Below are 24,518 nucleotides of genomic sequence, written 5' to 3'. Positions count from 1 at the left end.
CAACTAGAAGGAAATGTGATGCCCTATCACAATCACATCCTCCGATAAAATAATTACTCTAAGAGTCAATCCTAGTATGCCCTCCCTTACATACTGTGTAAGACAATTGTCTCTCAAGAAACTAATTTTTCTTATTCCCAAATTCTATCTCTTCATTCTAATCTATATTACCATAATTAAAATCATCATTCCATCCCCCACTAACCCAAGTTGTTTATGCAATTCTTCATCACTACTCTCCACATTCCCTGGTTCATAGCAACACCCAACTAGGTGTAATCAGAGGTAGATACAAATATATCTTTGTATCTACCTCTGATTATACCATACTGCCTCAAAACCATTGCAGTCATTTTCCTCTTGTCCACCCTATGCTGACATAATTTCCCTGCTATTATCAGTAACAACCCCCTCCCCCTCTCTTTTTGTCCATTCTACTCTCAGAAAAAACATTATGCCCTTCCATGTCTATTCCCATTAGAATATCATCCTTATCCAAGGATGATATTCTGTGTTTCACCTATTCCAACAATTTTTGAGCAAATAAACTCAATCAGTAGAGCTGTTTCATTTCCTTATTTCTGATGCAACTGGTATCTTTAAATTAGCACAGCAATACTATAAGAATTGCTATGTTAATATGTGAATTCACTGACACGAGTAGGTTTATGATCAGCCCTACTCATGTCACTTGTTGGTTGGAATACTTTCACACCACTTGCACATATATACCCACTATGCACTGCAGGCCATTCCATTCCTATGCTGACCATCTCTATATGCACATTCACTACTGTTTCCAACATCCATTCTCCTTATATCATGTCTCCATGTCCACCCTGAATCTCCCACATTTCCCTATCCATTTTGCATTCCTGTGATCTCATCATCTCTCACACTGATACTATTTCTATTTACAGCCACTTCAATCTTGCCTGTTTCTTATTTCTGATATTTCACTTCACCTTTTACTTCTAATCTCTTCTTCACATCACTCATTACACTTCTTTCTAGCAACAGTCTCTGCAGTTGACCAAATGGATTTCATACGTGGGATAGAAAAAAGTCCTTTTCTTCTTCCATAGGCTACAGCAAATGCTATCAGGTTCAATAGTACGATTATTCTTACTTCAGTAAAACCACCAATACCTAATATTACTCCTTATGATAAGAAAGCTATCTGCAATTTACGTAACAACAAAGACATTATAATAACAAAAGCCGATAAAAGGAAATTCAACGGTCATTCTCAACTCGAAGGATTACTTTGATAAGATTAACTTGTTACTAGCAACAGTTCCATTACCAAGTCTTAGATAAAAATCCCATCATGAGTAATCATCTGGAGACTAACACTCTTATCCGCAATATGACCAGTTGGTTGGTTGAACTTAAAAAGCAACTTAAATCCTTACATCCTATTACTCCACGGCTTTATGGGGCTCCCAAGATTCACAAAGAAAACGTACCTCTTCGTCCAATAGTTGATGGAAGATCCTCACCTATGTACTTACTAGCAAAGCATCTGGCAAAATTAATGAAAGGAACAATTAGACACACAGAGACCTACATTAAAAACTCTCAACAATTTGTAGAAAAAATCAAGAGTATTAAAATATCAGAAATGGACATTATGGCTAGTCTTGATGTAGTGTCCTTATTCACTAATGTACCGACCGTAGAGGGTAGTCAACATTCTGAAAGATCTTTTTCCTCAAGACATCACACAGTTGTTTCATCATTGCCTGAAATCAAATTTCTTCAAATTTACCAACACTGTATACAAACAATCGGAAGGTCTAGCCATGGGTAGCCCCCTGTCACCACCATGTACAGACCATTTTATGGAAAAACTTGAAAAAGATATTCTTTCCACCATTTTACCAAAACCGTCAATTTGGTGGAGATATGTCGATAACGTGTTCATCATCTGGAAGGATACCATGGAAAAACCTTCTCGTGTTTCTGAACAAAATCAACTCACTACACAATAAGATCAAATTCACTATAGAACTAGAGAAGAACAAAGAACTTCCTTTTCTTGACATCCTCGCGAAGAAAGAAGATAACAATTTCCAACTCTCCATTTACAAGAAACCCACAGATACAGGTAGATATCTACATTATTCGTCCAACCATCATAGATCAAAAAAACACAGCATCGTTCACATGCTCCGTAATAGAGCCTTAAGGTCTATTTCAAAAGAAGCATATATACAGAGAGAACTGTCACTAATAGCTAACACTCTATCTCTGAATGGATACCCTTCTAACATTTTAAACAAATTGCTATTTAAAGACAACCACCAACAATGTGTTAAGGTGCCCTAATATGTGTCCACAGCTGTCATTCCATATATTAATTCAGTTTCCACAAAATTGGCAGGAATGTTAAAAGCTCATAACATCAGAGTGGTTTTTAAACCAACTACCAATATCAGACAAATCTTAAGATCACCCAAAGATGAGGTACCTTTCTTCAAATGTCTTGGAGTATATGAAATTCCATGTGTGGCCTTTCTTACATTGGTCAGACTTCTAGAAGTTTTGAAATAAGACAGAAGGAACATGTGGGAGATGTCAATCATAATAGAATCATCACATCTGGTTTAGCTCATCATTTCTCAACATCAAATCACGTTATAGATCGGAAAAACAGTTCTATGCCTTAGATCAGGAATGACTACAGACACAGAACTTTCAAAGAAGCAGCTGTGGTACTACGCACAGGCAATAATTTAAATAGAAATCAAGGTATTATTCTTAAAGACATATGGAAAAATCTCATCATCTCTCTCAGCTCAACAGTACTACAATATGCAAAAAACTACACAACACGTGGTCATGTACCGGATTCTGACTGAAGCATTCGAACGCATGCATGCCATCAAACACGAATGATCAAATGTAACGGCCTAACAGTTACTAAAGTGTATGTTTTCCATGTAACTTAATGCATTTGTTTTCACACCAGTTCAGCCTTGAAAATGCTAGACAGTCGCTAGTGAAACTTGTTGGCTTTTTGTATATTTTATCATTTATCTTCTGGTCTTTCAACAATAAAAGTTCTTTAAAATCCATCCTTCTCAAATGCATCTCCCACATTTGCAAAATTTACTCTCTTCTCCTCACACAGCTCTCCCAACATACTATTCATGATTTTTGTTCTCAACTCATCACTATCATTCCTTGACAACAACACTGACCACCTTTTCTTCCACACTTTTATCTTTCACTCTTCTTAATAACCTCCTGAAATCCACGCTTACCTTCTCTTTATGTCCAACCAAATCATTTGTTTTCACAATCACCTAACTTTCTGTTCGTTTACTTCTTGTATTTATCTGTGGAAAAAAATAACTGATGTAAACTGATCTATTTTATCCAAAAAGGCCATGTGAATTACATGGCTTAATTATAAAGTTTCATACAGTAAATAATTTTGAATAGCAAAATATCTAAGAGTACTCCATATTTTTATGAAATAAATGATTAACTGGATGCTCATTGATAGAAATGATACTTACCTATATGCAAGAATGATGAAACACAATAGAAAATATATACCAGTCACAGATAGGTAGGCCAGAGGCATATCATAATAGTATCCATTACTTGCTTTTATTACTGTGTTTGTGTAAGTACCAATATACAGCTCTGATTTTTCAAACCAACCCTATAAAAGATAATCAGAAAAGATTATTTATTAACCTGCTAATATCGTGCTGGATTTTAAGTGCTGACATCATTATAAACACATATAAATGTCACATTATACAGGTACTAAACAATCCAGCAGCTGAGGAAGTAATACAAGATTATATTGGACAAAAGTGGCACCTTCTAAGGTTGGAGGAATAAAGAAAGAAGAGATTTATAACTGTTAGGTTGATATGAGTCTTAAAATAAGGGTTTCAAAAATTTTGAATTTTATTTATTTATTTTTTTTTTAATGTGACTCCTACTTAAAAGATTGCAAACCTACAGTAAATTAGAACCCTGAGTAGGCTAAGAATTTTTATTTCTTTTTTATTAATTTATAAAATTTTTATATTCATTATTTTTATTATTCAGAAACCTTGTCTAGACACCAAACATCATCATCATTATTATTATTATTTGAGATCTTCAGGGAGTCAAGGACTCATTAGGGAGGCTATAAATAACCCAAACCAGCTGTCACACCTTTCCTTAAATTCATTCAAATGAATCAATAAGTATGAGAATTCACATGAATTCTCATACTTATAATGCACTCACTACCCCTAAAGGCAAACTTTTGCTCTCTGGGAGAAAAACCTAGCTCTCACCCCTTTCTTGACTGCAAATAAATTTAACTTCCATGGATGCTCCCATGTTCTCTCTCTCCACCTTCCATATAACAAAAAATTTCATCAGATGATATCCTATAACACCCATTCAAAAGTTTATAAACCTCTATCATATCACCCATCTTTCTCCTCTTAACCAATCCACATACTGCAATCTGTCCTCATAATCTAAATCCCATAATCCAGATATAATCTTGTAACTCTTCTTTGCACCCCTTCCACGACTTCTTTATTCCTTTGGAATCCGGAAGACCAAATCTGCACAATAATCCAGGTGTGATCTTATCAAAGCCTCATAAAGAGGCAAAATGACTTCCTTAACCTTACATGTCAAAGTTCACTTCAACATCGCAATTATCCTCTGAGTTGTATTTGCAACTTTTGAACTTCAAATTCCTATCCACCAATACGCCAAGATCCCCTGCCTCCTCAGTTTCTTGTAGCATAACCCTGCTAATATAATATGCCCCTAGAACTTTAATCATGCCAAAGAGCATAACTTTACACTTACTAACATTAAACTGATGGCCATTTTCATTTGCCCAAATTTCCAGCCTATTCAAATCATTTTGTAAGTGTTGAATATCAGTAGCATCCATGATTGCTCTGCCTATCTTCACATCATTGGCAAACAACTGCACATCTAATGTTAGACCCTGCCTGATGTCATTAATGTACAGATTGAAGAATAATGGCCCAAGGACCAAACCATGAACATAGAACTTTTTCAAGCCACTACTGCCTCCAATAATCAAGACAGTAGTCTCACACCACACAACAAAAAGGCTATCTAAAGACAATAACAACCACATCGTCCACTTTAAGACAATCCCACCAATGATGGGATTTGAACTTGCAGCCTATTGGTTGGAGAAGAGATTATGCTAACCACTGTGCCAAATAGGCAAGCCAAAATACCGAAATTAATGAATACCAAATTCCATTCTACCAACCAAACTGGCCAAAATGCAAAAATTAATTAATGTCAAATATTTTTTGAAGTTCGGAAAATGTTTCATTGCTGTTGTTAAAATATAAAAAACTCTCATACTTATAATGACTTTTATGCAACATTCTTTCTCTTAGTCCTGTGCGATCAAAGCATATAGAACATCTTCAGGGCCAATGGCTTATCATTATGATAGTAATGAATAGTGAAGGTTATATTTGTTTTTGGTGAGGATGACATTTATTTAGCCTTTACTTTCAAGATGTACCTTGGTAAAGGGAGTGGGAATGATTCTGCTTTGGTTTTGTTCATTCAGGGAAAAAGGGACATAAACAGCATGTAATTGGAATGGACAGCGTTGGATAACAGATCAGTGCAATGGATTGTAGCCTGATTATCTGATATGAGAAAGTTGTATATCAGGGAGCAATATCCTGGAAGAGTATATCCTGGAAAGTCATTAATTCTAGAACCCACTTTCCAGACTATGTTTGTTCGAAGTGATCTATAAAATAATTGGCTAGATTTGAAAATAACTTTCGTGTAACTCTTACATTTTGTTTCATTTATGGAATATTTCAATAAGAAATGTTCCATATATTCCATAATGTTTCAGCTATGAAACTCAGCTGAAAATTTTACAAATAAAGACATTTAAATTTAAACATAAGTGATGCTGGTAATAATATTTTATGATGAATTCTCCCTCTTACATCTTGATTTTTAAAAGAATTCATAATCCTTGCTCTCCTCTTCATGTTATCACTGGCATACCTAGACAACACACTGACTACCTTTCCTATCACACTAATATTTTTTATCATTCTCAACAACCCCCTGATATCCAGTCTTACATTCTCCATAAGACTAAGACTAATCTATCAAAGTTATAGTTTGATAGATTATTTGAAAAGGCCAGGATAGGAGATTACCATCAAGGAACTGAAGCCGATGAGAAAATGAAAGCAAAACCTGATGTTCACTTGTTGTTGTGGGTGATACTGTTGGATGTTCACTCTCTTGGATTTCAAAACACCTTCCAATATAATGTAAGTTTTATTGCAAAAACAAAATATCTTATAGCCATAATGATATTTTTGGAAAGTACACTCTTTCAAGAATCATATGGGACTCATGACGTTTGTGCTGACTTGACACCTACATATTATAATATGGAAGCTATACAGTAAACCCTCGATTTAATAGACAAAACTTCTGGTCCGTATGTCACATGTGAAAATTAACACCCTGTTAATTTAAAAATGCTTTTAACCAAGATTTGCTTATAATTAAATTAACAGGTTATTTTTTGTTATTCATTTCCTGTTATTTTTAACAAATTTTGGTGAATAGGCCATCATATGTTGGAAAAATACTCTAGTAATTTAGCCGACATAAATGAGTCACCGCTCATAAAACATGTTTGGCGAATGATTAGCACGTGATCATACCAATTGCACTGTAATTGATTCTTTTGTCATGTGGTGTGACTTTCTGCAGCAGTTTTAATGCATGCCAGCTGATGTTCCGACATGTGCTAAGCCACACCCACAATTGCACACCAGTAGTGTGCATTTGTTTACTCGTGGTGAATGGTTTATGTACATATGCATTTTATAGACCTATTCGATATAAATTTAAAATTAGATATGTATGAATGGTAAAACACATCTTTGTAATCCTAACCTTAAAATATGGACAAACGGAAAAGAGTTAATTTAACGTTAAATCAAAAATTAGAAGTCATACAAAAGTTGGATTCAGGAGTGCCTGTGTCTTGTATTTGTAAGCAATATGGCATAAAAAAGCAAACTGTATCGGACATTAAAAATAACAAAGACAAAATAAAAAATTTGTGATAAAATGTGATGTAGGTGAAAACACCAATCCCCAAAAACATATGAAATTGGCACATGAAACAGTTGAAGAAGCACTGTTAAAGGGGTATGCACAGCAACGTTCTTGTGGGGTTCCAGTTCGGGCAGTTGAATTGAAATCTTCAGCAATTAAATTAGCAAATCAAATGAACACACCATTCAAAGCAAGCAATGGATGGCTTTGGTGCTTTTGCAAAAGGCACGGAATTATGAACAAATGAATTTACGGTGAAGCTTCAAGTGTTCCAACAGAAGATAATGAACCATTTAGGCGAAAATTAATAGAATGTATAAATAACGAAATGCTATTACAGTCTCAGATTTATAATGCTGACGAAACTGGTTTGTTCTGGCATTCTGCACCAGAAAACACACAAGCTTCAAAATATGAAAAATTGACACCTGGAAGAAAAATCAGCAAGGATAGGATCTCAGCGCTGCTTTGCGCTAATGCCGATGGATCGCCTAAACTGACACCTGTAATTGTTGGCAAATCTCATAAACCTACAGTTTTAATAAATATAATGAATCATCTGCCCGTTTCGTATTATAACTCTAAAAAGGCATGGTTCAACTTGAACATTTTTCAAGACTGGTTTTTTAAAGAATTTGTACCTGCAGTCAGGAAATTTCAAGTCGAAAAGCTTGGAATATCACCGGAAGATGTGAAATGTTTATTGCTTTTAGACAATGTTCCAAAAATATTTTATGTTCAGGAGATGGCAAATTTAGATGTATGTTTTTGCCAAAAAATACAACATCACTTATCCAGCCCATGGACCAGGGGATAATTCTGGCAACCAAACGAATATACCGCAAAAAGTTTTTAGATGAAGTAATGGTTGTATTTCAGGAAAAGATAACCATTACTTCATCTAAAAATTTTTTCTAAAAACTTTCACTTCTTTCCATGCTGCTGCAAAATTAAAATTCGCAGTTTAAAATCTGCGAATTTTAATTTTGCAGCAGCATGGAAAGAAGTGAAAGTTCAAACATCGAAGAATGGTTGGAAGAATTTGCTTGACGACGAAGATGCAGACTTGGATTTAGAAGAGCCAGAGGTTAGTGATTACTGCAGGACAATACAGAATATTGGTGGGAAGGAAATAGCTGAGGAAGTTTTACAGTGGTTAGAAGAAGATGAAGGCGATCCTGGATATCATATCATGACTGAAAATGAAATAGCAGATGAGGTTATGGCCTTATTTCCTGCCAACCTGTTCTCTGCCAGATTGGCAGGAAAACGACCCAGAGGAAGATCAAGATATAGGTGGATTGATACGGTACAAAGTGCCTTAGAAGATAGAAATATAAGATCTGATAATGTTGGAGTCTTGACAAGTAACAGACTGATTTGGAGGAAAATTGTAGTGCTATCATGTAGTGCTATCATATCCTGTACACCCCCTTGAGGGTACATGGCAGGAATCTGATGATGATGATGGTTATGGGCTTTGGAAGATGAGGATGGAAGTGAAGATAATGAGGAAGAAGAAACAACACGCCCAAATGTTAAATTATCAGTGATTAGATCGCATCTCGATGATCTAATAACATTTATTGACAATTCATCAGATAATGAAATTCAGCTTTATTACACACATTTTCGTAATTTTAGAGAGTTAATTATAAAAAAAAACAGCAGAATTCAAAAAGTTCAAAAAAAAAACTTGATAATTTTTTCAAGCAGGATTACCAAAACCAAATGCCTCAAAATTGAAAATTAACTTCACGCAAGAACGAAAGTGTCTGAATGTATTATCATCCGAAGACAAATAAATAGGAAAACCATTTTGTGTTTTATAAAATTTAAATTTTGTTCTGTTTTTAAGAACATCGTTTATTTAAATATAATTAAAGTTTATTTTCAGAAAAATGTTTGTTTATTTATTTTGATATAGATCGCAGACTTGGTTTTTTAGAGTCTCAAAACCATGGTGAGGTTATAAGCAATAATACATATAGAAAACTTTTCTGTGAAATTAAACTTTTTCATAGATCCAGTACTTAATTTTAATTACATAAAAGTTTTTACATAAGTAAAATCATGTAAATTAGCCAATTTGTAAATTTTTTAACATACACATTCGGAAAATCTACTTTATTATATAACGGACACTCCCCTCACCCGAATTAGTCCGTTATATTTTTTAATGTACATCAAGAAGATTCACCAATGATGAATGTGGTAAAGGGATGGAATATTTAAATGTATCTGATATAGCAGATAAAGGCTTTTCACATATAATAATTTTTGAGGAACAGAGCCATTTTAAAGGAGCTAGTTGAAGAGAAGATTAAAAATATACTCATGTAAATGAATCGCCAATAATTAAATTTGAGGTAATAAATTCAACTTTATAAAATTAATAAAATAAAATTTATAAAATTAAGTAAAAGATTTAATCATTCTAATATTTTGGTTCTGTTTCAGAGATATCTTCAGGAATATAATATTAAAATTGTAATAGCACACACAAAAAAACAACAATAAGTAGAAGAAATCAGCAAGTTTTATCTCAACATCTTACCTTCTATGGGTGCAGCTGGCAAATCTTAGCTGTTAAGCAGGAGGTCTATGAATTAACCAAACCCTTGGGAAGTTTAACACAACCATATTTATTTAAATTAGGCTGGTTTTGTAAATATGTTGCTAATTCTAAAAAGAGTCTTTCAAGTTTGTATTTGCTGTGATGAAGGATCTGATCCTGTGAAGATATCCAAGGCATAGTCATCTAGATCTGACTGACTATAGTTGTGGCAACAGATGAATTTCTTGTGTTCATCTAGGCAGATCTAACAGTTTGACCATAATATGATAAGTTATAAAAACAAGGAACCTTGTAAACAACTGGAACAGGAAGGAGGGGGGGGGGTGTTCTTGAAATTTATTCTTAATTCTTATTAATGCACACATGGGTAGGCAAAAATTACAGGGAATGTTGCCTCTAATCCTAATATTCTACCTAATGTTCATGCAACTTTTCATACTATGATCAAACTGGGAAATCTGTCAACATCCACCTTGATGAACACAAGTAAATCTGCCATGACTATGGTCTTCCAGGATTTACTATCCATGATTTGGATACTTTGTGCTAAATCAGATGAAAAAACTACTAGGGCTTCACTGCAGCAAATACAAACTTCAGAATTCTTAGCAGATTTAAAAAAAAAAAAAAACCTAATCTAAATGAACATGGTTGCCAAAAAATTATATTCATATTTTATCCTTTTTACAAGAAACAAGAATATAATTTCTTGAGAAGTTTAATTTAATTTGCAACCAAGTGAAAAAACTTTCTATAAATATGGTTGCATTAAACTTACCAAGATTTGAGAAACTTTAATTTTTAGACCTTCCCAACAGTTAAGTTAGACAACAGCACCTATTGAGAGCTCTTCATGGAACTTTAGACTTAAAATAGTGGAAGTTTAATTTGTTACACTTATTGTTGTGCATGTTATTACAATTTTAATACTGCAATCTTGAAGATGTCTCTTTGAAAGAGATGAAATATCGGAATGATTAAACCTGGTGTTTAATTATTTAAACTGTGCTGTATTTATTCCATTAAATTTAATTATGAGCATAAACCAGCACCTAAGCCTAAATACACACCTATAAATTAGTATATTCCCAGCATCTCAGAATCATATTATTCATTTATATGTAAAATCAGAGTCATAGTTTGTTTGGTTCAAATAAAGATGTTAAACAATAATTTATTGTGTAGGATTTTATCCCTCCCCTTCACTGTGTAAATGACAACTTTCATGTTCTATTAAAAATAGTTACAACAAGGAAGTACTTTTGAAAATATATATGAATACATACAGCTCCTGTTAATATTTCTTTACCAGTAAACTTCACTGAGCTGTTGGTGGAGTTGGATTCTTGATGCTTCCATATAAGTTGTGGAATTACAAGAAATCCCATAACAATGATAGATATTCCAAAATTTAGCAAAAACAGTTTGCGAAGGAGGAAAAAATAGGATGCAACTCCCATTCCAAACTGGCCTTGTATAATTTTTAAATGTGAGTGCCATAATTCAATGGCACCGAGGAAATCTCTTAAATTGTACTTCATTAGTTGAGATGTCTGAAAATAAACAAAAATAATAGTAACTATAATAATAATATAACATAATAATATAATATAACAATAATAACTATAATAACTACAAAAATAATAATAACCACTTTGTAAGCCAGCCTGACTAGCCGAGTGGTTAGCATATCAGCTCTCCAGCCAAAAGGCTGCAGGTTCGAATTCCGCCATGAGCATGGATGCTTGTGATTCTCTGTGAAAATACTGGTGGTGGTGGTGAATGGAAGTAGATGGTGTTGGTGTAGTTGTGGTCAGTTAGTGGATTGAGTGTTGGAGACAGAGTTGTACAGCAGGTACTCTCCCTCGAGGCAAATAATAATAATAATAATAATAATAATAATAATATTATTATTATTATTATTATGGGGTGCTTAAGGGTCAAAGTTGTATAACTGAGAGGAGACCCCCACATAGCCTTTAAAGGAATGCGGAGAACCGACTAGGGCTTCTGACCTAATGTCCAACCCTCACCTTCTCTTGGTGCACCCTGTTGGGTATCCACTTGGATACTGAACGAATGAGGATGGGCTGTCAATTTGGGATTTAGATGACCAAATTGTATTCTTATTGGTTAAACCAAAATAAAAAAATGATGGTACAACATGACAAAATTTCATTCCGGCTGAGGTGACTGAAACAAAAAAGACCAAAACTGGTGAGATCTTTCTGAGCAATAAATACAAAATGTTATATTCAGGCAATGACAATCAAGGAAAAGAAGAAGTAGCCATAGTATTCAACACAAAATACGAGGCTAATCTTTTTGAATGGCAGTCAGTCTCAAGTAGAGTAATGTGGGCAAATATGAGAATGGGGAACTGGATAATAAGACTTATTTGTGCCTATGGTCCCACAGAAGGTTCTACTAAGGTAGATGTGGAGGAATTTTTTGATGCTTTAGAAAAAACAACTGACACAATGAAAAATGAAAAGTTGGTCCTTGTTGGGAATCTAAATAGCAGAGTAGGAAATGATTGTCAGACATATTATTTTGGAAAAATCTGGAGAAAAGAGCAAAGCTAATAATAACGGCAAATACTTGTTGGATTTCTGCTCAGGGCATGGACTGGTTATTACTAACACCATGTTCCAACATAAAAATGTGCACAAATTCACATGGAGAGAAGAGGCAAATAAGAAAAGTCTTATTGACTATGTTATTGTTCATAGTGATGTTTTCTCCCTGGTGCAGGACACCAGAGTGTACAGAGGATTTGAAATTGGAAGTGATCACTATTTAGTCTTGAGCGAAATAAAATTGAATTTCATACTGAAAAGAATAACATGTAAGAAAGTTTTAAAGCGAATAAAAGTTGAGCAGCTCTCAGATGTGAACTGTAGACTAAAATACACAAAGATTATTGAAGAAAAAATGAAAGCGTTTGAGAACAGGAATCAAACCTTGGAGATTCAGTGGCAAACTCTGAAGAAAACATTGACTGATTCTGCCAGAGAGACATGTGGTGAGGTTGTCTGTAAGGATAAAAAAATCAGAACTCCCTGGTGGACACAGGAAGTTAAAGAGGCAGTGAAGGAAAAGAAGAAAGCATATCAAAAGTTCCTGTCAAATAAGTCAGCTTGTGCTCTTAGAGAATATAGAGACAAATGCACGAATGCTAAACACTGTGTAAAACTAGCTAAACAAAAGTCATAGGAGGACTTTGGCAAGAATATAGAAAATAAATATCAAGAAGGTGGCAAAATATTCTGGAGGTTGTTGAAGAAGCTTAAGAATGGAGGAAAGAGTGCTGTAAAAGGAATTAGAGATGATAAAGGTGACATGAAAACGGGAGAAAAAGATATCCTTGAAGTATGGAGTAATTACTTTGAAAAACTGCTAAATGAAACAAGCAGCGATGACAGCACAGTGGTAAATAACACTGACCAGGCATGCAGTCAGGAATACATATCCATACTTGAAGTAGAAAAAGCCATCAAAGGCTTGAAAGGTGGAAAGGCAGCAGGAGTAGATGATATTCGACCAGAAATGCTGAAGTATGGTGGTATAAGAGTCTTACAGTGGCTGCACTGCATAGTTCAGAAAACCTGGACAGAGGGACGAATTCCCGATGATTGGAGTAGAGCTCATAGTACCCATATATAAAAAGGGAAATAAAACTGCATGTGAGAATTACAGAGGTATTTCCCTACTGAGTGTTCCTGGCAAGATCTATGCAAGTATACTTGAGAAACGGTTGAGAAGAATTGTGGAAAAAAAGCTTGGTGAAGAACAAGCTGGATTCAGGCCAAATAGAGGCTGTCAGGATCAGATCTTCACTTTACGACAAATAGTCGAGAAAGCATGGGAATATAACAAAGATCTGTATTTAAGTTTTGTCGATCTGGAAAAGGCATATGACAAGGTGCCAAGAGAGAAGCTATTCAATACGCTGCAGTTATATGGTGTCAATGGGGCATTATATCAAGCAATACTTAGTCTTTATTTGAGTTGTAAGTCAGCAGTTAGAATTGAAGGAAGTACAGGAATATGGTTCAATGTTAAATCTGGTGTGAGACAAGGATGTACATTATCCCCTCTGTTATTCATTATCTATATGGATCACATTATGAAGGAAAGTGGTATTAAACATGATATCAAAATTGGAGATGTTAATGTCAGCTCTTTGCTTTATGCGGATGATGTTATACTTCTAAATAAATCTGCTACATGTCTGCAAGATTCTCTGACTAAATTGAATTGCTGTTGTAATAGATATGGTATGAAGGTCAGCAATAAAAAGACAAAGACAATGAAAATAGACAGAATCATTGAAAATGTCAACTGTGTTGTGGATGGAGAACCTGTGGAACAAATAAAACATTTCAGCTATTTAGGCACGATTTTTACTGAAGATGGTAAATTAAATATAGAAATAGACAACAGAATCATCAAAGCTGGTATGGTGGGAAATCAATTGAATAAATTCATATGGAATAAGAGAGAAATTAGTCGGAACACTAAATTAGCTGTATACAAGACAGTTTTCAAACCCGTTTTAACTTATGGATCTGAGAGCTGGGTCAGAAAACACTTGACCAAAGACTAGAGACCACAGATATGAGAGTCCTGAGAAAGATTATAGGCGTGAACAGATGGCATCACTGGCAATATCATATTAAAAACGAGGATGTTAGGAAAATACTTAACATTGTCAGCATCCAGGAATGCGTTAGCAGAGCTAATCTCAGGTGGTATGGTCACTTAAACAGAATAGGCGAAGAAAGATTAGCAAAACATGTGTTCTCTGCCAGGTTGGCAGCCGAACGAACCATAGGAAGACCAAGATATAGGTGGATTGATACGGTACAAAGTGCTTTAGACGATAGAAATATAAGATCTGATAATGTTGGCGTCTTGACAAGTAACAGACTGATTTGGAAGAAAACTGTAGATAGGAAATTAATAATACTGTAATTTTTTTCGTGTAGTACTATCATATCCTGTACACCCCTTGAGGGTACATGGCAGGAATTTGATGATGATGATGCTACATAATGAAAAAAAAATTTTTTTATTTACTTTTTTTTTTTTTTATTTGTTATTGCTTAGCTAATTTTCTCTCATAATCTGATTTGGTCTTTTTTACCACACTAGTTCCACTTCTTTCTTGCACTTTTGCTTATCACTTTTTCCTTTATATTCCCTCAGCAGTGTTTTTTTTTTTTTTTTTTTTTTTTTTTGCAGCTCTTGCTTTCTATTTCTACTGATCCACTTACTCCCCATTTGATTTATCCTCCCAACCTTCAGCATGCAGTCTAATACTACTTCTCTCAAACAGTCTCTGAGCACATCCCATGCATTGCTTGCATTTTTTTTCCCCTGTAGCTTCTCCAAGTTGCCTCCTAAGTCTGTCATAATTTCCAACTTTATAGTTCACCATAAACCTTTTCTTGACAGAGAATTCCATGTTTGGCAACTTCCCAGAACAAGACTGCATGGTCACTCTCTCCAATTGGAGGCAGAGTGTCCACCTTGATTATGAATATATCTTCTGATGCTATTACCAGATCCAACACTCTCAAACCCCTGGTTTCCCTCTATAATATTGCATATAATTATCTCTTAGCAAATGTATAAATTCCATTTCCATCTTGCCATGCAACCTCTTATCCCTCCAATCTATGTCCCCATAGTTGAAGTCTCCTATAATAATTGCTTGGCTTGATCTCATTGTGCTAATCTACTGATTCATGGCATCTTCCTCTTCCTGTGTATCCCTGGTCTATAGCAGTACCCAACAACATATTTTATCCTATTTGCTCCTGTCTCAAACTAGACAGTCTGAAATGACTCACTCCGCCCCCCCCCCCTCCAGACCTAACTTCCTCTTGAAATTCTAATTTGGTTGGTTGTAATTCTTCATCTTTCATATTAGTAATGCCGCCACCTCCTGTCCTATTCCCTCTGTCCTCCATGAAAATACAATACCCTTTACATTCTTTCCTTGTAAGTATATCATTTTTCTGTCAACCAAGTCTCACTGATGTCTGTAATTTTTGACCAAGTCAAGCTGACCAATGCCAGAAACTCCTTTCCCTTAATTCTCTTTCTTCTGACATTAGGACCATACATTTCAGTATCCCCCTTGTACCTGCAATTAGTCTTGTGTAATGTCATTACCAGCCCATCTGAATTGGAAACCTATGAAATCTCATTTAGCATTGCATAATCATTTCTCTACACACACGGTCATTTATCACAAGGTTGGCCAAATGCACTTAATTACATCCCCCCCCCCCCCTCTCCAATATCTCTAGTTTCTTTGGTGTTTTCACTTCCAAAAATCTCACTAAACAACACTTGCTACAACCATAAAATTCCAAAGCCAGCCTGGTTGGCTAAGTGGTTAGCATACTGCTCTCTAGCCAGAGGTTGCAGGTTCATATCCTGCCAAGGCATGGATGTTTGTGATCGTCCTACTAACCAATTGCTATATGTACTGCTGTGTCCTGGTGCAGTATGACCTTTGATGCACCATAAAAATCAAATAAAAAAAAAAACTAACTCCAAAACCATTTAAATGTAGTCCATTAGGCATGTACAAGTCTTTTAATCCATCAAATTCTCTGCATACATCTATAAACGCTCACTATTTCTCATGTACAGTCTTCTTATTAGCATTCAGGCCCTTCTTCTCAACTCTGTCGTATCATACTGAGGCAGACTAACAGTCTTTACTTCATTACTCCTCATTTTCGTTTCTTTCAACAACTCTTTCATATCATCTCTCATTGGATATTTCTCCCCTTTCAAATCATTTATTTCTGCCATAACTATCATCTCTTTCACTTCTCCCTTCTGCAAACTAACAGCTTCACCTTATCTTTATTTTTAGTTTCTTGCACTTTCTTACTTTCCCCATTCATTTTTTCTTTCATTTTTCCTATATCATTGATATACAAATTAAAGAGTTGTAGCCCTAGTACAGAACCCTGAAGTACTCCACTCATCACTGTCATTCCCATAGATTCCACTCTATCATGCTACTCTCATTAAATTAAATAATTTAATGTAAATTTCATCCATTGTTTAATTTTATTCATGTTTATTTAACCTGTGTCTGGAAGAACTTGCAGAGTCTATCCCAGAAGACATGTGAATGACTTTGAATTGACAAAATTTACATCACATAAAATATGCAGATGATATAGTATTATTTACAGATAATAAGAAAAATGTAAACTATATGATTGAAAACCTAGATAAAACAGTAAAGAAGATGAAATGCAGATAAATCTTAGTAAAACTAAAATTGTGGCAATTAGGCAGAAATGGAGAAGAATAATAAATTGGAACAGGTTGAAAAATTCAGTTACTCAGGCACATCAATCAGAGAAAATCTAAATTATGAAGAAACTATTAAACACAGAATAAATCTAGTGTGGTCTACTATGACCAGACTTACAAATATATGGAAAAATACACATCTTTCCAAAGAACTTAAAATCCAAGTTCCGTAGTACTCCCAACAGTTCTGTATAATGCAGAGACTTGGTTTATCAAAGAAGGAAGTACAAAGAATGACAGGCTTTGATAACAAGTGTCTGAGGAAAATAAATAAAACATTATTATTATAATTATTACGCGACACCTCCAAGGAGTCCTTGGACTCATCGAGGGAAGACACCTACTCTACAACTCTCAGTCTCCTCCACTCAGTCCACCAACTACATTGAACTGCAACTACCATCATCTATGCCAGTGGCATCTACTGCCCACCACCACTAGTATTTTCACATACAATCACAAATATCCATGCCTATGGTGGGATTTGAACCCACGGCCTTTTGGCTAGAGAGATGAAATGAAAACCATGCAGTCGATCAAAGAATTACAATACCATATTTCAATACTAACAGGAGTCAGAGAAAAACAGTTATACTGGTATGGACACGTGTACAGAATACCTACTAAAAGGTTTTCTCAAATTCTCCAAAACAAAAGAAATAGAAGGAAAGATATCACTGGAAAGACCTAGAAGGAAGTGGGTAGAAAACTTCATGAGTATAAGTGTAATGCTTACAGAAATTTAAATAGCTCGGCTGTTGATAGATTGAACTGGAAAGCCATTGTTCATGATGATCTCAGGTTGCCTTAAGCAGATGAGGAAGATGAACACGATGATCAATTTTATTCATGACATAATATATGTAAGGTATGCACCTTACATTTATGTTTTTTATTATATTTTATTTTTATTTTTTATTATAATATATTAATATATTTTATATTAATTAATATTTATATTAATATTATATATATTATTTTATTTTAATCTTCTTCTTCTGCAGCTTCTCCCACTTAAGTGGGGTCGCTGTTGATGATGAGTCTCCTCCACATCCTCCTGTCTTGGGCTGTCACCACATCCAAGTTCTTCATCCTCAAGTCCTCTTCTGCCAGCTCCTCCATCTCTTCTTTGGATACCCACGCTTCCTCCTTCCTTGCACATCCATCTGCATGACCCTTCTTCCCACATATTTGTCCTCCCTCCTCATCACATGACCAAACCATCGCAACCTTGCCTCCTGTATCTTTGCTCCTAAGTTCGTAACTTTCACTGTTTCCCTCACATAGTCATTTCTCAGATGATCCTTTCTGGTCACACTGCACATCCACCTAAGCATTCTTATCTCTGCTACTTCCATCCTGCTGATGTTATTTTTCCTCAGGGCCACAGTTTCTATAGCATACGTCATAGCTGGCCTCACTACTGTCCTATAGATTTTGCCTTTCAGATTGATCGGCATAATACTCCAGCCATCTCCCTCCAGTTCCTCCAACCCACTTGTATCCTGCATCCCACTTCCTTCTCAGCTCCTCCATCTTCTTCCATTGTTGAACCTAAGTATCTAAAGTCCCTCACCTTCCTGATGACATTTCCTTCCAGCTCCAGATCTGTCTCCTGGCTGCCGCCCACTGTGCAACACATATACTCAGTCTTACTTCTGCTCAGTCTCATACCTCTCTCTTCCAGTACTTTTCTCCATCTTTCCAGTTTAGTTCCTGCTTCTTCTCTTCAATGTACACACAGCAAGATGTCATCTGCATACAACATTGTCCAAGGTGCATCTTCTCTCACCTCCTCCATCACAATATTAAACAGAAACAGACTTAATGCTGACCCGACCCTTGATGCAAGCCAGCTGTTACCTGAAAACTTTCTGTCTGTCCTAGACAGGTCCGAACACTTGTCTTCACATTTCTGTACATCTCCTGCACAACCTGACATATTTTTCCGGAACCTTCTTCTCCCTCAGACACCTCCAGACTTCTTGCCTTGGCACTCTATCGTATGCTTTCTCCAGATCAATAAATGCCAGATGTAGCTCTCATTGTTTCTCTCGAAACTTTTCCATCATCTGCCGTAACCCAAAGATAGCATCTGTTGTTGTTGATCTACCAGGCATGACGCCAAATTGTTCCTTTGCAATCTCCACCTCCTTCCTCAATCTTCCATCAAGAACCCTTTCTAGGATTTTCATTGTGTGGGACATCAACTTTATTCCTCTGTAATTTTTACAGTCTTGTGCATCCCATTTACCCATCTACAAGGGTAAATGGGTTGCACAATTCCCAGCTCCTCCATCTTCTTCCACTGTTGTAAGTATCTAAAGTCCCTCACCTACAAGAGTACTCTCCCTCCATTCCTCGGGTATATTTTCCTGTTGGCAAACTTTCATGAACAGGTCCCACAAATAATAATAATACATCATCATCATCATCATCAAATTCCTGCCATGTACCCTCAAGGGGTGTACAGGATATGATAGTACTACATGAAAAAAATTACATCATTATTAATTTCCTATCTACAATTTTCCTCCAAATCAGTCTGTTACTTGTCAAGACTCCAACATTATCAGATCTTATATTTCTATCGTCTAAGGCACTTTGTACTGTATCAATCCACCTATATCTTGGTCTTCCTCTGGGTCGTTTGGCTGCCAACCTGGCAGAGAACACATGTTTTGCTAATCTTTCCTCGCCAATTCTGTTTAAGTGACCATACCACCTGAGATTAGCTCTGCTAACGCATTCCTGGATGCTGACGATGTCAAGTTCTTTCTAATATCCTCGTTTTTAATATGATATTGCCATTGATGCCATCTGTTCACACCTATAATCTTTCTCAGGACTCTCATATCTGTGGTCTCTAGTCTTTGGTCAAGTGTTTTACTTCTGACCCAGCTCTCAGATCCATAAGTTAAAACTGGTTTGAACGCTGTCTTGTATACAGCTAATTTAGTGTTTCAACTAATTTCTCTCTTATTCCATATGAATTTATTCAATTGACTTCCCACCATACCAGCTTTGTGGATTCTGTTGTCTATTTCTATATTTAATTTACCATCTTCACTAAAAATCGTGCATAAATAGCTGAAATGTTTTTCCTGTTCCACAGATTCTCCATTCACAACACAGTTGACATTTTCGATGATTCTGCCTATTTTCGTTGACTTTGTCTTTTTATTGCTGACCTTCCTACCATATCTATTACAACAGCTATTCAATTTAGTCAGAGAATCTGGCAGACTTGTAGCAGATTTATTTGCAAGTATAACATCATCCACATAAAGCAAAGAGCTTTATGTGGATGGAAAGCAAAGAGCTTTATAGGTAGAGCCTCTGCTACTAATGGCTCAGTTAAGTAAGTTTGAGCGCAGTTAGTAGTTGGAAGGGGACCAATCGTTCGATGCTGTCGGCACACTCTCCCTCGATGAGTCTTTGGACTCCTTGGAGGTGTCAAAATAATAATAATAATAATAATAATAATAATGTATTCCTGACTGTATGCCTGTTGAGTGTTTTTTACCACTGTGCTATCACTGCTTGTTTCATTTCGCAATTTTTCGAAAGTAATTACTAAATACTTCAAAGATATCTTTTTCTCCCATTTTCATGTCACCTTTATCATATCTAACTTCTTTTACAGCACTTTTTCCTCCATTTCTAAGCTTCTACAACAACCTCCAGAATATCTTACCACCTTCTTGATATTTATTTTCTATGTTCTTGCCAAAGTCCTTCCATGACTTTTTTAGCTAGTTTTACACAGTGTTTAGCTTTCTTACATTTGTCTCTGTATTCTCTAAAAGCACAAGCTGACTTATTTGCCAAGAACTTTTGATGTGCTTTCTTCTTTTCCTTGAATGCCACTGTAACTTCCAGTGTCAAACATCTGATTTTGCTATCCTTGTAGACAACTTCACCATATGCCTCTCTAGCTGAATCAATCAGGGTTTTCTTCAATGCTTGCCACTGAATCTCCAAGGTTTGATTCCTGTTCTCAAACTTTCATTTTTTCTTCAATAATCTTTGTTATTTTAGTCTACAGTTCATATCTGAGAGCTGCTCAACTTTTATTCACTTTAAAACTTTCTTACATGTTATTCTTTTCATTATGGAATTCAATTTTATCCTGCTCAAGACTAAATAGTGATCACTTCCAATTTCAAGTCCTCTGTACACTCTGCTGTTCTGCACCAGGGAATTTGTGCACAATTTTATGTTGGAACATGGTGTTAGTAATAACCAGTCGATGTCCTGAGCAGAAATCCAACAGGTATTTGTCATTATTATTAGCTTTGCTCTTTTCTCCAAATTTTCCCAATATATTTTTGTGTTTGACAATCATTTCCTACTCTGCTATTCAGATCCCCAACAAGGACCAACTTTTCCTTTTTCATTGTATCAGTTGCTTTTTCTAAAGCATCAAAAAATTCTTCCACTTGTATCTTAGTAGAACCTTCTGTGGGACCATAGTCACAAATAAGTCTCATTGTCCAATTCCCCATTCTGATATTTGTCCACATCACTCTACTCGAGACTGCCTGCCATTCAAGAAGATTACCTCGTATTTAGTGTTGGATACTATGGCTACTCCTTCTTTTCCTTGATTGTCATTGCCTGAATATAACATTTTGTATTTATTGCTCAGAAAGATCTTGCCAGTTTTTGTCTTTTTTGCTTCAGTCATCCCTATTATGTTGATCTGGAAATTATCTAATTCCTCAGCTAGCTCCATTTCTTTGCCATTCAGGCTTCTTACGTTGATAGTACCGTTCTATATCATTGATAGTTTCGCCTGGTTCCCTGGCGAAAACAACAGGGGCATTGCTTAACGGGCATGAAATTTTGTCATGCTGTACCATCATTTTGTATATTGGTTTAAGCCAATAAGAATAAAATTTGGTCGGCTAAATCTCAAATTGCCAGCCCATCCTTGTTTGTTCAATATCCAGGTAGATACCCAACAGGGTGCACCACGAGAAGGTGAGGATTGGACATTAGGTCAGAAGCGCTGGTCGGTTCTCTGCATTCCTTTAAAGGCTATGTGGAGGTCTCCTCTCAGTTATACAGCTTTGACCCTTAAGCATCCCTTAGCAAATTATAGTTAGTTTGCACCCCTAAGCACCTCTTAGCAAACTATAGACCAATTAATATATCAGCAGTGGTTTTTAAAGTATTGGAAAAGTTGGTGAAAGATAAAATACAACAGTGGGTAGATAGGATGCGATAATCTATAGCGGGAAGTATGACTTTGTATACAGGGTAGATTCTATCTTAGTAATTTATTCACATTTTATAATAAAGTAACAGCGGAATTTGACAATGGAAATGGCTATACCACTGGACTCTGCAAACACATTTGACAGAATACAAGATGGAAAACTACTATGAAAGTTGGAGAAAATGGGAAACAGAAATGAAGTTAGTAGCATGGGTAGGGAGGTGGTTGATAGACAGACACCAGAGAGTAGTGTATATGGTGAAGTGGAATCTAAGAGAATGAAGATGACTAGTGGAGTGCCTGAGGGTTCTGTACTAAGGCACTACTCTTTAATTTGTATATCAATGATATAGGGAAAGATTTAGGAGGAGATATTCAGTTGCTTGCTGAGGATGCAAAATTGAGGAGAGCAATAGTTGATAAAGATGATGCAGTAGATATCCCGCAGGATAACTTAAATAAATTGCCATTGTAGGCAAAAGATAATGACTGTCAATTTAATGTTGCAAAATGTAAGGTTATGTATTACGTGTGGAAAAGGTTACATGCATTGTATCATATTTGTATCATATTGATACTGGACCGCAGGAAATTAATGATGCTAGGGACTTAGAGATAATGGTGGACGGAGAGTGTTGAAGCTCCAAGAGCATATCGCAAAAGTTTGTAAAATAGCTCAAAGAATTAAATGGCTGTTGAAAAACGTGCTAATAAGTAAAGATAAAGAAGAAACTATCCCTCTTTATAAGGCTATGATTTGGTTCATCTTGACTACTGTGCACAGATTTGGTCACCTAGGTTTCTTGGGTATTAGCAGGTGGCAGAGAGAATTAAGAGATAAGTGACTAAGCTGGTGACAGGTCTGTTGAATGCTCACTACGATGGCAGGTTGAAGGTGTGTGGGGGTTACAAAGTTTGGTTAATAGGCAAAAAAGGGGGGATATGATAGAAACTTATAAGCTATTAAAAAGATTTTATGAAATTGATGCAAAGGAAATTTTTCAATATACAAAACTAGGGGTCATCCGTGGAAGTTGTGCAAGAGTGTGGTTAGTAGGGGTGTGTGGACTAAATTTTTTGCATGGAGAGTGGTGATTGAGTGGAATGGATTGCCAGGATTAGTTGTGAGTTGCCTGATGGTGAATGAGTTTAAGGAGAGGTATGATAGGTTTTGCATGTAAAATATATACTTAGGGTCTCCCATGATGAGTCTCCTGACTCCTTGGGGAATACCATATAATAATAATGATATTTGCAGCATTTTTGGCTAGGTTTCTTAGCCATTATCAATACACATAAAAAGAAAAACATTTAAATGGTAAGTGTGACAATATACAGTATGTGCTAGCAACTGCAGGAGGATAACTTCATCTACAATTATTAGAATTCAAATAAATAAAAATAAAATTTAAATAATTACAATTTTATGAAACACATGAATGAAGATTATTATTTAGGATGACTTTCCAAAATTAAGATAGCTTAAGCCAGTCGTTTGTATTGAGGTTATGCTTGAATGTGTGCTTCACAACTTTCTTTATAATAATCTTTCCAAAAGAAAATAACTTTCGTGTAGGATGTTTGCTTTATTTCAATGAATACCATAGCTCTTGTTTAGCTAGCCACAAGGAGTGGCTAGCTAAACAAGACTTATTGGACTTTTGAGGTGAAATATATTCTTAATGTTCTTCCAGACAAATCTGAGCAGAATGAAGAGTCTGCCCATAATGACACGGCCTCTCTTATCCCGGAGTTAACATTCTGTAAACTCTGGGATAAGAGAGGAGGATGATGTCTTTTGAAGAGACAAGGAAAGAATTTAGTTTACAAATTGAATGGAAAGACACTTCAATCTGACAATTTCTTTGTCAATTTGACAAAGAAGTCTTGTAATTTTCTCTGATAACCCTTTTAATATATAGAACTGAAATTTTACAAACTTTTCAAGGAGAATAATGATAAAGGCCATAATTATTAATTATTTTATTGATTGTTTTTGCATTATAACTGTTACAGATAAAAGTAGCTCTGGCAATTGTTGAACAAATCTCATGAGCTCTGTGAACTAATCATTTAATCACACCACATTATTATTATGTGACACCACCAGGGAGGAGTCACATAATAATAAAAATTTGGGAAGCAAAGATGGGATGCAGAGTATTGGATTAGTGGGGATATTTTGAAGGAGGTGGAGGAGATGAAGGATTTGGGGTTGTGGTGGATAGAGACTTG

General features: G+C 35.6%; 1 protein-coding gene across 4 annotated transcripts in view; it reads right to left on the bottom strand.

The window, feature by feature from the left end:
* LOC150102972 (transmembrane channel-like protein 7) overlaps nucleotides 1-24,518 on the bottom strand; it is a 482,602-nt gene that overhangs the window by 239,977 nt on the left and 218,107 nt on the right. For all 4 annotated transcript variants that reach the window (XM_090398586.1, XM_090398588.1, XM_090398587.1 and 1 more), the window contains exons 6-7: nucleotides 10,996-11,262; nucleotides 3,528-3,676 (exon numbers count right to left, since the gene is read on the bottom strand). In XM_090398586.1, the coding sequence (XP_090254712.1) occupies nucleotides 3,528-3,676; nucleotides 10,996-11,262 (416 nt within the window). The remainder of the gene's footprint in view (nucleotides 1-3,527; nucleotides 3,677-10,995; nucleotides 11,263-24,518) is intronic.

Source organism: Typopeltis vanoorti, chromosome 9, assembly GCF_054136105.1.
Source record: "Typopeltis vanoorti isolate ZY-2024b chromosome 9, IOZ_Tvanoo_1.0, whole genome shotgun sequence".
NCBI classification, from domain to species: domain Eukaryota; kingdom Metazoa; phylum Arthropoda; class Arachnida; order Uropygi; family Thelyphonidae; genus Typopeltis; species Typopeltis vanoorti.
This window is presented reverse-complemented; position numbering and strand designations above follow the sequence as displayed.